Source organism: Pavona decussata, unplaced genomic scaffold (assembly GCF_977016875.1).
Source record: "Pavona decussata unplaced genomic scaffold, jaPavDecu1.1 SCAFFOLD_73, whole genome shotgun sequence".
Lineage (NCBI taxonomy): Eukaryota > Metazoa > Cnidaria > Anthozoa > Scleractinia > Agariciidae > Pavona > Pavona decussata.
Window position 1 is genome coordinate 772,355 of NW_028145492.1, and position 15,253 is coordinate 787,607.

At 38.7% G+C, this 15,253-nt stretch overlaps 1 protein-coding gene across 1 annotated transcript; it reads left to right on the forward strand.

Moving 5' to 3' along the window:
* The first annotated feature begins 223 nt into the window (after positions 1-223).
* On the forward strand, positions 224-11,022 carry LOC146476748 (tachykinin-like peptides receptor 86C). Its single transcript, XM_085114231.1, has 4 exons — positions 224-239; positions 831-889; positions 4,210-4,268; positions 7,742-11,022. Exons 3-4 carry the CDS (start codon positions 4,244-4,246, stop codon positions 9,013-9,015), a joined length of 1,299 nt encoding a protein of 432 aa, XP_084970357.1. The 5' UTR covers positions 224-239; positions 831-889; positions 4,210-4,243; the 3' UTR covers positions 9,016-11,022.
* The last annotated feature ends 4,231 nt before the right edge of the window (positions 11,023-15,253 follow it).

Genomic DNA, 15,253 nt, shown 5'->3' on the forward strand with positions numbered 1-15,253 from the left:
GCGATTTATTTGCAGATTTATTTGTTTGTGTGGTGCAAATCAAGTTATTGTCTCTGTCAAAGCATTGCGGCTAGTAACCACTTGTTCACAAGATATCAGTCTCCGCTTAAATCCTTTGAGAAGACAAGGTGCTTCTCGCGTTCTCCAAACAGAGCTGAATCCACGAAGATATAAGTAAGTGCGTGCAAACTAGCTCGTGCGTATATTTTACAGTTTTTGGAGGTCTTTCAAAAACGCTGGTACGTGGATTATCAATGAACATTTAAATCCAGTAGTTTTAGTTGCGATTTTTCACTGATTTCGACAAAATGGTAGTTGATTGAATGCTGTGATTGAATACTGTGAAGTAATGTTTGCCTTAGTTTCTTTCCCCCAATGCCGCGGGGACTGATCGATCCCTGAAGTAGACTTGTATCCCCTTCTACTTCAACCGACTAAAACTTAGTTAAGTGGCCTTCACGAGGCAAAGACAGAAATCCAACTTGAACCAAATACTAGAAACCAAGCCACTGGACATGTTGCTAAAATTTCACGATTGCTAGGTGATAAATGCATTTGAACTATCAATCAAATATCTCGGGCGACAAAAACTCGATACTCCCCTAATCAAGGCAAACAAATCGATCAGTTTAGAAGTGATTATAAGGTTCCTGATAAGCCCATTTTTTCTGCTCGGCCGACTTTGATTTTGGTAGTTTAAAAGAAAATCGTCGCTTGAATTTTGTTTGTCTAAATATTGGCTGGTTTGTTACTGTTTCTGTTCTGTGATATGAACGTGACAGAAGGCAAATATAGCAACATAGCTGATTTATAAATATTTACCAATTTAGGAAAACGAAAAGGAAAAAAGTCACGGGAAAACATTCGGGAAGGGCCACCAGTTTCAAAGGTAAGAAATGTAATATTTGTGATAACTTTCAATCGTTTTCCTTCAACCTTCGTTGTTTAAAAGCCGGTTGGTAACAAATTTTAGGAGCATTAGATTTACCGCAAATGCTTAGATGTAGGTTTCTCTGTCCCCATAACATTTTAGAAGCATTTTAGAGATATTTTCGCCGACATTACCTAGTTGTTGGTGCTTTTGTGTTGTACTCTTCACGTACTTGTTTTGTGTTGTTACGATGGTTCCAAAAAAATACTACGTAACTCAATGAGGGCATAAGTCCTTCCAAACAAATTTTGTACTAGAAAAAAAATTATTTATTTTTCCTTTCCCTTGTTTGTTACCCTATTTTTACAACAAACGGACACTGGCAAGTGTCTTTTGTATCACTGAGGTAGCAAACGTCCTTGGCCGAAACGTGTTTGGGTATTATTTGAAAAGAAAGACTACAAAACAAGAAACAAATTTGCACACGATTTTGTCCACAGTTCACTGTTTGATTTTCCACGATTCAAAACGAAACTTGGCAACAAGCCATTTTGTCCATCTGTAGACCCCACTAAGCACAGCAATACCTCAGAAAATCGTTCCCCAGGTGCAACCAGCGTTTTTATTTCGGTGGAACGCGTTAGCCGCCTGATAAAATTCGGAGAGTAAATTATAACAAATCGGCTAGAGTTTCCTTCGGTGAAAGGCCGCCTCAAGCTTTCGTAAGATTAGAAAAATAATCCCTTTTGTTTTCGCAGAAGCCAGTGAGCCGTTTGGGCGCGAACCGTAAGGCCAGTTAGCATTTTCGGAAATTCACATTTGTAAGCTGGGGAAATAAGATTCTGCCCTCTAAACTATCGGTTACTTGAACTCCCAGCTAAATAATACGAACATATAATTCTGTGTTAGCTTACACACATATTCTTTTAAAAGGCTATGATCAATCGGAAAGCGCTGAAAACTGCACTCAATGTTTTTCATACAATTGTTCTCATGAGTACCTCTAATCGTTTACAGAATGTATTTCCCGAATAAATTTCATCGATTAGCTTTCCTCCTCCTCTGATAACCGGCTCCTTAGTGTTCGAGGACGGTGCTTAAAGTGCAGTTGTGCCTCGGTTTGGCTTTGCTTAGCTTCATTGAAGTCATGCCCTGTAGCTGTTTTTAACATACACTCGCTCCAATCAAAGGGGACGGTTCACTTCGGATATCTGTTCAGGAGGCCTTAATGGACTCAGAAATTCAGATTTAGTTGTAAAGAAAATCTTAAGTTTTCCTCTACGAAATCAAATGCGGGAGTGGTAGCTTAACATCTCGTAATACTAGAAAACTAATACCTTTTGTTTCCACGCTGGACAATATGTCGTCGCTAAAAAATGCGAAAAAGGGTCATCTAGCATTTTCATAACGCCCTCAACAGCTAGTAAATTTGGGTAAATAAGATTTCTTTTCCTAAAACCTCCAGTTAAAGCTTCAGCTAAAGCAACCGTACGGTCTGTATTAGCTTACACAAATATGCGTTTAAATGGACACAAAACGATCTGGGAACACATGCAGGAGCCGGCATTTTTAGTACTTTGCTTAAAATTAATATTCTCGTTGGATGCCCTGGCTATCTGAATGAGCAGTACAAAGAACAATTGTCTTTGTCACTCGGGCGTGTTTTTCGCGCTTGGTTTAAGATGCATAAACAGTTGTTCCCCACCAAGTCGTACTGCTTTATTGGGTGGTTTTCCTTTTATTTGTAGTAAGTGATGGGAGTGGTTTTGGATCGGTAAAACGCCCAATCTAAAGTCAATATCCGTAATAGATTGCCAGTAGCCTTATCCCTAGCCTAATAAAAAGAAGAGCAGTAAGATCTTTTCACAAAGGAAGATATGGTGACATTGGGACATTTTGTTGGCAAATACAATACTGTCCCCAAATTTCAATAAGCAAAGACATTCAAGTTGAGAAAAGCGTCCCGGTTGCTTGGAGAAGAAAATACAGTACGTATCTCTCTCTTAGTCTCCCGTTTTATTTTAACAGGGAAAAACACAATTTAAAAAGAAAATCGTCCCCATTGTTTGAACGAGGAAATCCAGTAGCTTTGTTTTTGTTATTTTTCCATTGTTTTTATTCCACATTTCCGCTCTTTTTTTATTTTTCCGTAAACTACCTTCGCGCTCAAACGGAGCCATCAATTCGCATAAATTTTGAAGCTTAGGAAGACAAACACGGTTTAAAATGTTTACTTAGGTTGTTATCGCACGGAAGGAAAATGCGTGTTTGTTTTTAAAAGATCAGATCGATAATGTAAACAAGGCTCTGTACTTCGCCGCTTTTCCTTCCCCTCCCAAACGGCAGTCCTTGAACAAGCTAATATGGACCACACTTTTAATCTCTTAAACGCATGCAATCCTTGAGTGAGATCACTCAAATAAAAGCTCTCTGTCTTAGTCTTCCGATATTGTTCTTTTCTTCAAAAAATGTCCTTAGTTATCTTACCGCTGTTTTGTGTTTTCAGTATTCTAATTATAATTTAAAGTGATAATGTTAAAGTGATGTTTTAAAAACACAATCCTTCAGTGTGACCACTCAAATGAAAGCTCTCTGTCTTAGTCTTATAACATTCTTATTTTTTTTTGTTCAAAAAATGTCCTTAGTTTTGTGTTTTCAGTATTCTAATTATAATTTAAAGTGATAATGTTAAATTGATGTTTTTAAATGCAATCCTTCAGTGTGACCACTCAAATGAAAGCTCTCCGTCTCACTCTTATAATATTGTTGTTGCTGTTCTTCTTCTTTTTTTTAGTGTCCTTAATGATCTGACCACTGTTTTGCGTTTTCAGTATAATTTAAAGCGATGTTAACCGCAGTCGTGGAAGGTGGCTAATTTGGTTCCAAAAAATTCGCAGTAAATCAGGCATAGCATATATACTCACGAGAGCTGTTAAAATTATCTCAGACATGAATTACATTCGTCGATAATGAAGCAAATTCTATGAACTTTCAGTATGAAAAATATATACAGATTATTAAAGGTAAAAAACGCACGATACTGGATAACATAACCTCGTTACTCTCGTTTTCTCGTTCCGGCACAGGAAGAAAGAGGCCACGGTTTCGATCCATGAACTGGAGCAATTATGCTTCGTCTACTCTCTAGGTGAATGAAGACTTGCCTTTTACCCCTGCCCAACCCCCCCCCCCCCCCCCCCCACTTCCTGTCGCAAGACCAAACTTGCAAATTGTGTTAAAATGTACGGACTTCATTTTTATTGCCCAGCTCACAAGTCAATGCAGTCAATTTAACTCTTTGTATATCTATTTCTTAATGAATGTTGTTTTCTTTGCAGTTACAGAATTCCCGAAGTTCAGTTCAAGACCAAAATGAACAACACCACCGTAGTTAACGGTAAGGAAATTCAAAAATAACTAGAGTCGACAAGAAAATGGGGGAAGTAAAAGCTTTTATTGTTTAATGTCCCAACCCAAAACTACAACCAGTAAAAATGGTGTTTATTTTTAATTTAGGAATCTATCTAGCCTTCTGAGAAAGTCCAGAGTAGCTATAGCTCGAAAAGTGGTTCGCAGAGCTTTGGGCGATGATTTGCCAATGTCGTGAAAAATCGATATTTCGATAGATTAATTTTGTCAGAGGACCCGTTTATCGTCGATCCCTACAACCTACCATGGATCAAACCTGTAATACTAGTTTATGCCTACAATTTACCTCAACAGAAATTCACGTTAAAGCTTTATGAAAAAGATTGAACACGTTTGCACAAAGAGTTATTTCAAATCGACAAAAACGGATTTCGGAATTACCAGGAACTTGGAAGACACTTTGTCCTGAAATGCTTCAGTTTAAAAATAACATCAGACCGGGACGTGAAGATCTGGCTATGAGGTTTTATTTGACATTGTGGCATACCTGATTGAAAATGAAGTTAAAATCTTGTCGCAATTCAATTCAATTCAATTCAATTTTATTTTTTCACTTACACTAAAACAAATTAGTGTCAGTTCCTTTGGCTATATAACCAGCAGGATGAGAAGTGACTGGAGTCCAAAGGAAGCACAGCTTGTCACATGGACACCAGGTCATCTTTCTCTCTTCGTTCAAGAACTAATCTTTCCTGGTCAATGCCGGTGATTATTGAAACTTTATGGCACTTACAGAACAAAGAATTGATTTGAGTACCTAAAATATCTTTTTACGCGTACTTATTCAATACGTTTTATAACATAGCTAGTAAATTCGTGTAATCAAATTCAATTACGCGAGCGTGCTTCATATTCCTATTATGCACGCTGATGACGTCGGCAAATGCCTCGAGAGCTCGGTGAGCGACTTTCTCCATCTTGCATTCAAAAACGGGAGAAATCTTCAGCAAAACGTTTAACTACAGATGACAACAAGGGAACCAGCTGATGAAGAAGCTCTTCCCACTTTTTCTTTGGGATTGGAGTTTTTAACTCCCGAAAAAAACCTTAAGAAAAGGAAAAAAGAGAACAAGGCCCGTGACATCGTGTCTCGCAAAACTATTAAGTTTCAGGCGCCAATTTCGCTTTCTCAGAGGGAAAAGACACCTTTTCGAAACGATAAAGTGAAAGAAAGACTGCTAAGGAATACTCGATGGTTTCAAAAGCGGAAATCCGATAATTATCGGCGAAGAAATTGTGCTTCAAGGAGATATTGTTGTTTTATCCAGCCGACGATCAGCAAGCGGACATTTCAGATCATTATTTACTGATTATACGCCACGAACTTTCTTGGTAACGTTCGAGTACTTGCAGCTGTACTTGTGGGAATTCAATTCACAAGGAATTACAGGTTTGATTGTGAATTTTTACTTAAATACTTTTCTAATTGAAAGCTTCTTCGTATTCCTAACAGTTTTGTTGCGAAATTTTTGAAAACCGTGCACACGGTTCGATAAATTCACTTCAAAATGGACTTACAGTTCCTTCAAATCACTTGCGCGTCCATCGTCTCGGAGTAAAAAATGTACGCCTTTGCTTCTTAGAACAAAGACTGAATTTAATAAATTTTTCATTTAGGGAAGCTTCAGTTGTCTGTTTTCTTTCTATTTTCATTCTTGAGACGTGACAACTGCGTAAATCTTGCGTAAACAAATCGACATGTCCTCGCAAGCGGAAAGAATTCTCCCATGTAACGCGAGGATCAAAGTTTCAAGTTTGTTTTTTGGAAAATTTTTAATAGGCAACCAGTGTATTTTATTCCATAATTAGAAACTTTAACTACTGTAGACCAAAGGGGTGTTGCCTTTTTTACCCTACATAAGATGTGTATTTTTACCGAACATGGGGTTGTTTATTACCATTTTGCACATTGGCTGAATGCTTGGGAAACCTCTGGCCAACCTAGAATCAACGGGTCTAAAAACTACCGCGTTGAAAATGTTATAAAACAATTGATTCATGCGTCAGCTGTGCATTCATCGAGATATGAAGCAGTTGGGAAGTTTGCAGAGCACTCAAGAAGCTAGAGTTGCTCTCGGCTACGCCTCGAGCAACTCTTACGCATCTTTCGTGCCCTCCAAACTTCCCGCGTGCTTCATATCTCGATGAAGCATGCTGACGCATGAATCAATTGTTAAGTTTAGTAACTTGAATGAGAACTATCAAGTGATTGATTCGCACTTTTCTCTGTGCAACTGTTTGAGAGCTAGTACAAGTTCGTTCCAATGTAAATGTGTAACAAAAAAGTACAAATTGATGATAGCAGTTTATTGTGAAAATACGCTTAGCTTTTGTGAGACCAGCAAGCTAGGCTCACCAGCTAGTTTACAGGTATTTCACACTTAATGATTAAAATAACTAACGCATATTAAAAAAACATCAAATGGCATACTAGGTTAAGTTTAAATTTCTAATACAAATTAATCATCATACGTAAAACAAAAATTACAATAAAGAAATAAATGGATATAAAAAACTACAATAATTCGTATTGTGTGAAAAGCTCACTCGATCATAGTAGACCTGCCAGATCTAGTGTTCTAATACTGTTTTTAAAAGCCTTGTAAGTTTGAACTGTTCTGCTTGAGTCAGGTAATGAGTTCCAGAGTTTTGGTGCTGTAAACCTCCACGATTTAAGGCCATAAGTTGTTGTGCTGGCCTTTGGTCGCTTTAAAATGTCACTTCCTCTTAGATTGTATTTATTATTTCTAAGACCGATCAGTTCTTTTATACATTTTGGTGCATGTTCATTATTAATTGCATTGAAAACTGTGCAAACTATTTTTGCGAGGCGTTGATTAAAATCGCTAGTACTGCATTTTAATGCAAAGTCGTTATTTAAGTTACTTCTAGAGAGGCCGCTTTCAAACTCTGACACATTAGATGCATTATGCACTTTATCGGGAAAATTGTTCGACAGCCTGGCAGTAATATACGAGAAGGGACTATGCCGTCAGTGTCGAATAAAACAAAAACACTAATGTTGTACTGTAAGTTGAATAACGTGCAATAACTTCCCTTACAAAAGTAACTAATGTACTGTGGTCTTTGTCCAATATGACATTTCTAAAAAACTATATATTGCCTGATTTAACCCTTTAACCTCTAATTTCAAGGACAATTCTCCTATCTTGTCCTCATACTTTTCTTATAAAAGTAGTGGGGAGAATTTCAAGAAAATTCACCTTGGGTTATCATATCTTTAATTCTCATGACTTTAGGGGTTGAAAAAGCATTTATATCACAAGGCGAAATGTGATGCTGATCACTGTTAAGGCAAATATTTTCATGGTCGCAAGCAAGTCAGAATTTGGCGTGTTCTAATCGCTTACCAATTCCAATAAAAAGTGGACCAAAGTTTTTCAAATGAGTGACAATAAATGTCCTGTAAATTTTTTTCAGGGACGAACTTGTCTTCCGATTCAAATGTCACTGCTACCCCGTTACCACAGTCCACTGGCATTTCACCACATTTCATTACTGGCATGACAGCAGCATATGCAGTTATAATTTTGCTTGCCCTTCTCGGCAATTCATTTGGTTTGTTCGTGGTGTTAAAAAGATCATCGTCTACCAATGTGACGAACCTCTTCATCGCCAACATGGCCGTTGCAGATCTGCTTTTAACGTGCACAGTGATGCCTTTTTCCGTTGCCTTTTTTTACCGTAATACTCGATGGATTGGAGGAACATTGGGTAACATCACATGCAAAGCCTTGTTCTATGCCATCCCGATTGCCATTGCAGCCACTGTCTTTACGATGTTGGTTATTTCGTTTGATAGATTTTACGCCATCTTCTATCCCTTGAAGGAGAAGATCTTCCGAAAACCGAAAATCTTGTCAGCGATCATATGGGTCTTATCTATTGTGCTGATGATCCCATATGTTTTCTTGTTTCAAGTGGAATATATAGCTGATGAGGAAACGTATTATTGTTCGCAGGTGTGGCCATGGGCAAACGGAAATGATCTTACCCTCGAAGAAACTTACAGCGTGCTGAAAAAATTCCACATCGTCGTTTTTGTCCTGGTGTACGCATTGCCTCTTTTAATAACGATAATTATTTACTTCTTAATTTGCCGTAAATTGTGGCTGCGTAAAATTCCTGGAAACGTGACAGATAGAAACCGCGCTGCCGCTGAAAAATCCAAGCGCAAAGTGGTGCGTTTATTGGTCATCATATGCGCGGTGTTTGCGGTGTGCTGGTTTCCAGTCTATGTCAATCACTACTTTTGGTACGTGCGTCCTGATCAATTACACTTATTACCAATAGAAGCTCAATTCGTTTTTACGTGGTTAGCGCATGCCAACAGTGCCATCAATCCCTGCCTTTATATCCTTCTCAACACCAAATTTCGCAAGGAGCTTTACGTCATATTTAAGTGCTGCCCTTGCCTGCGTAATTACCGGCCCAATTTTTCACGTTCATCAAGCAAGAATGACTTCAATCCGAATAGCACGACCGTCAGCATGTGGAGATTCATGTCAACGGGTCGTTCAAGCGCCTATACCTTACCACGAAGCCCCACGGAAAAGAGAAATGGAAAAACAAACTTATCGCTCTCGTGGGCGAGTCTCAAAGATGGTCAGTCACCACCAAATAGCCCTCCAACAAAATCAGCGCAAGATGACACCACTAAAACAACCGATGGTAACAGAGATGTAGCCATGTAGAAAGGAAGTTAACTTTGAAGAAAGTTGAGAATTTCATTATCTTCGTCCTAAAGTGATAGTTCAGTAATTTGTATTATTAGGGCACAGAATCTGAGATCCTAAGTGCCAAAAAGATAATATCTAAAACTGCTATCTTATAGATATTTTTTCAACGGTGTGGTGGATGAAGTGAATGAAGACACTATACTGCCGATTCGAAGTTGTTGTGATTGAAATCGAATCGTGTGCTCAAGAATATTTGACACCAAAAACGCTTGTTCTGACTTCATCATCTTTACTTACGACTGACAAAGGAACAAACAGCGCTTCCAACTGTTAACTGAATAATGGCCTGCCAATTACCTTTTTTGAAATATCTTATCATGCGCTCAAGCTAGTTCTAAAGACTTGAAAAGGCGAATGTGGAGGCGTGGTGATCAGTAATCACACAAAAAGATTGTTTGTGTCGATACCCTCGACAATCGTGTACTTGCGCGTGCTTTCTAGAGGCTACAAATTTCGCTTTCGCTGCGAAGCAGAAAAGTTGGCAACAGGCAGGTAACTCAAACTTTTGAGTGACACTAAAAAAATGTCCCTTTAGAGATGCGTATTTGGCACTTACAAGAAAGTAGCTAACGAAAAATATTTATAACTAGGAAGATGATCACTTGATGACAACCAATTGTCAGGGGTACCCAACGAGAACATCTAAACGAAATGGTTAATTATAAAATGCTGCTTCATTCATTACGATACAATGTCATGACATTTTGAAGGGACAATTCATATAAACTAACACAGTTTGATCTATACGGAATCTTATTCACGAATTTACTAGCTGCTGTTGGTTCTCCGAAAATGCTAGGTGGCCTTTTTTCGCACTTTTGACGATGGCAAAAGGGATCAGGTTTTCAGTGTTGCGAACGTTTGAGGTAACCTTTCGCTACAGAAAACGCTAGTTTTTCTTCACAATTTTATCTGAATTTGTGAGGCGAATAATGTCTTCCCGAACAGATATTTTATCGGAACGAACCGTTGGGTTACCCCTTAATTGTAAATATAGCATAAACTGAACCTAGGTTTAGCATTGAAAAAATACCTAAGTCTTAAGGTACGTGTGTTTGGTCTCTACTGGGATGAGAATGAACTAAATAGTTGACTTCACGTCAAACAGAAGGACAGCTCAAATGACATAGGGTACCATTGTAGTGATTCCTAAATGATATCAGGTAATAGAAGAAGTCATTATCACCAAAATGACATTTCAATTATTCTCGATCTAGAATGGTTGCCAAAAAAAAGACTTGACCTGAAATTAATCTCCTTATGCAGGGCTCCGGCTTCTTGACAGCAGTCTTTTGGTCGAATTAACTGCAATAGCGAAGTACAGCTTCACTGTACTTTTATTTGAAGAAAATATGTATGTATATGTAAGTATGTAAAGTCCTCTCTTGCCTTCAAAAATTAATATTCACGCTGTAATTACTACTGCAGAAAGGAAGCTTCAAGGTGACATGTTGGGAATAGTCTAAATTTCAAAGCTTAGTTTTCAAAGTAGAGATTGCATTTTAATGTTCTAACAACTGGATTTTTTTTAGTATCATACGGTTGCCCAATAATTTGACACAAAAGAACTTCTGCTTCCTGGGGATAGCGGCAACTATACGACGTCATAAAATCCAAATGGCGGTGCGCCGGAAATGTAAACGCGAAGATGGGCGATAATCATACCCAAATTTCAAATTAGGCTTTAAAATTTAGACACTATTTCCAAAAATTTAACGTCCAAACCTTGTATGTAAATAACTCTAGTTGTAGATATATATTAGGTAATTATGTCAAAGATAAGACTAAAAATTGAGGTATCCCATTACCCAAGAAATGTTAATATCTGCAGTACCTCAAACTTGTCTACTGGCATATCTAATACAAGTTCCCAAAAACTGTAAGGATAGTTTACTTATCTCACCTATTATGGTGTAAGTAAGAAGTTCCATAAGAAATGTAAATAATAGCAAAGCAAACGTATGCTGTTACTGCCTGTTTTACTGCGTTCTTGTTCTAAAGTCTAAAGGCCTGTTTACACGCCACGATTACCCGGCCCGATTTGACAGCCGGGTGGTATGGAAGCGCGAATCATACATGACGTGTTACTCGATTTACAATCGATTCGTGGAATGAACATCGGCCCGATTAAAAAATTCAATTGAATTCAAATTAAAATCGCGTGTCAAGTTGCCCATAAAATTTGCGCTTGCCGACAAATTAGACCGACAAATTATTCATCATCATCATCATCATCATCATCATTTCGTTTTCAAACAAAGAAATAAAAAGGACAAAAAAGCTAGTTTTTTTTTTCTTTTTTGTGATTCTAGAAAATTTTGTTTTCCTCAATTTTACTTTCTTTGGATGTTGGCTATTTTTTTTTTCTTTTGTTTTTGTTTTATGTTTTGTGCCTAATATTTTTGGTCCTTGCCCTCGCCCTTACTGAAATGTTTGAATCTGCCAATCTCTCGTCTGTGTTGACTATTCCTGAATTAGCAGGTTTCCCTCCACGTGCGAGACACAAGGTTTTATTCTTGTGATTTCAATGCTCATTTTGAGGATGCAGCGGTAGAAATAAACTAATTTTCAGAACCTGATTCATTACTGCCAGAAATCAAAGGAAGATTCGATTATGCGAACTGCAAACGCTTTCCACGGTTATGACGGTTATGATATATTTCCGAGGAAATAGTTTCCAGGGATTTTATTGTATCATCCACACGGATACGGATCATCCTACTATCACACGGGCTGAATTTAAATAATACAATCCTATTATAGCTTCAAAGAGAGTTTAAGAAAACTTTATCTTGAAAAATGTATTTCTTGATCAACAAGACGCTGTGGGAGCGTATACTTGGGTGTCGTTGTATTAGGAGTATCTGAGCAAGGTCGTACGTTCAGTCTTTGATGACAGGTGAACGATAAAAGACTCGCTGAGAGTCTAAGGCATCACTTTGTATTTGCAATAAACGTTATGTAGATCAACCGAAAATGTCACGCAAAGGATGAATAATAAACAAAATCAAACATTATTCCCTTACTAAACACGTCGGATTTTGTAAACATGAAGTGCATCCAAGATAATGATGCATTTTGGCGACAAAGGAGTATTTGTGGTTCCAGTGGTAATGATGAATTTTGTCGACAGAGAAGTATTTGTGTACGTGAATACCTTGCCACCCTAATACCCTTATTTTCTTGGCTTTCTGTGACAGACGTTGCAGCTTTTCACTGGCAACACGATCTGGGCGCAAGCAGGGGCGTAGCCAACCATTTTTTTCCGTTTAAGCCCAAGTTGTACAGCGTAAGTCATATCAGTATATGAAACTTTGCCAACGTCCAACTAACGTAGGAACAGGTGGTCTTACCAGTTTTATCCCTGGCAGTCAACAATCTAACTCTTTAATTAATACAGATGTACAGCTGATTCCTTTCCCTTGTGTGATTTTGTTATATTAAAAGGAAAATTTAAAATTAATAAAGATTGTCTGGCATGCTCACGTGCATGACAATTACGGACTAACCATCACTCAATTGCAAGCCTTCTTGGTTTGCTCGCACAGAAGTCGCTGATGTATTTGAAAGGACATGCCCTGTTGGAAATAGCGCAATTATAAAGTCGAACTGCAGGATGGAGCTCACGTACCCTCTCGCCTTAGCGTCTCCATCCTCTGTGAGGCTCTCTACTGCCTGTACCACCGCTGAAAAGGCAGTACGGAAGGCAAACAACGAGTCATCTCTACTTGCCCATCGTCTCTCACACAGGGTTCGCAACTTGGCACACCGTTCTATCTCAACCCTTACTGCCGCATCTTGAGACAAACATTCCTGAAACGCCAACGGTCTCTATGCAGATTAATACCGAACAGGTTTCTCACCAAGTTCGAGGAGTGAGCCTTACAATGGACATAAACTGTGTCTGGTACGCGATACCTGATAATTGCTTGGACATCTCTGTGAATCCCTGTCATGTTTGCCATCCCATCATAGCCCTGTGCGCGCATGCGGTCAATATCCAGGCCATAGCCCTGCTGGGTCTCTAGAAACCTCTCGGCTAGCGCCTGTCTTGTAGTACTCTAAGCTTGTCAGACAAACCCAAGGAACTCCTCCCGTACCTGCACCTTCTTGTTGTCCTCGCGTGTGTGCACAAAACGAACGCAAATATAGACTTCCTCAAGATATATGCGAAATGACACGCTTTATTTAGTTCTCTTGCTGATTGATTAATTGAAGTCATTGATAAGCATTTCGAATGATCAGGTTATGTCCGTTCTACTTTCTTTCTAACAATTACAGGCGTACAGCCGTCAAAGCCGTTGTAAGGCGGAAATCAACAGTCAACTAAATTTTCGTGCGCAAAACTATTTCAAAGTTCTAGAGTAACATTTCTTTCCTTTGTTAACCTTTCAGCGTTTTTAAAATATAATATTAAAAACCATTTTTTTTATTTTCAAAATAAAACGTTGATATTGCAGGTATTCGCTATTGAATAGTAAGCAAAAGAAAATATGGCATTTCGGCAGCTAAAAAAAACTAATTACGAAAATTCTTATTAAGCCCGCGCTTAATGGCTTAAAGGCTAGCTACGCCCCTGGCACGATCGCGTCGAAACACACACCTGTGAAATCCAACACGGTTCTTTTTATTAAAAATAAATTCGCTTGAGGAAATCTCAATAAAATTACGTTTATTTTCACTGGAACACTATTTTCCTTTGGAATACTAGGTACAGTAACCTTCATAGTCATCAAACACAATTACAAAAGATTTTGCCAATGATGCACAATCGCGAACACACAGCACTTGTGGAACATGCCAAACTACACGATTGAATACAAAAAAGAATATAAATTAACACAGCAATCAGAAAAATCACTGCATTTACCACAAGACATACGAAAGTGAAGCAACTGCTTTCCATTTTGCTTTGTTGACAATCTTTCCATTCGTTCATTTGGTATCATTGAATATTGAAAGCGCTCAACATATTTTTAGTATGGGTCTACCACGAACGGCGTGTGTATTTGTATGTGGGGTGAGCGTACTAGGAGATATTTCTCGTCACTTTAACTCAGTCACGCCTTCCAAGCAAAACAGCAACGTAATATTGACTTGCTTGAGTGTGAAAAGCCATCATTTAGTCACCAATGAGATTCAACTTCAAACCGCATGGTAAACAAACAGTGTCTCGATTGTTATCACTTCAGAAATCACGTTTCGATCGCATTTTGTCTCCCAGATTCATTCGTTTTTTCACCTTACTTCAACGGTTGTGTTATGGGTATCCCTCGATGCGATTTAACTAGCCTCAATTCACCAAAACAAGCCAAAGCGTCTCGTTCATTCCATGTTTGACTGCTACGTACTCCCTCGCTGTTTTTAGAGGGGGAACGTGAGATTCGCGGTTTTGTTTTCTTGAAAAAATGAGTACATAGACGAGAATTGTGCGAAATAATTATCACCTTTGATGCGAACGCACTTCTGGTGCGAGTTTGATACCGTTATGACATAGTGATTTCATACCGTGTTTACATGAGGGGACACCTCATGTCGAACGACGTGGTCGTGACGCCATATTGAATTGGATCAGATATCGAAGAATACGCATGCGCTACCCTCTCTCGGGAGAGTGATTTCATGCTGGAGCGAGCGGCCGTACCACGTTTACATGACATCGGAAGGAGTTTTCGTACCGGTATGAAAATCTCGCTCCGGTACAGTTACCAGGGTGAACTTGCACCGGCATGACTCGCTCCCGCATGAGATTTTGTGCTGGTGTCATGTAAACGAATACAGATCCACAAGAGGGAACTGGAGTGAACTCGTAACGGAATGAAAGTCGCGCCGGTATCACGTAAGCACCCCCTGAGAAACTGAAAACAGCAAGCGGCAAATGAAGTGTAAACATAATCACGTGGTCATCTCTGCCACCAAAACAAATGCATTAAATTATTCCCCTTACGGTTTCAAGTCATAAATCATTGTTTGCTAATGTTTTATCGACACATTGTCGCATTTAGCATGTCGCCCAGCTAGACAACACTGTAATATTTTTAATTTCGTCCACTGAATACTAGTAACTTGGTTGAATCACACAACACGCTGAAGCTCCTGATGCACCACATTTCGCAACGACTGAAATCATCCATTTATTTCCAGAAAATTATGACCGCCACTCGGGAACACCAGCTTCTTACATATCAAAAGT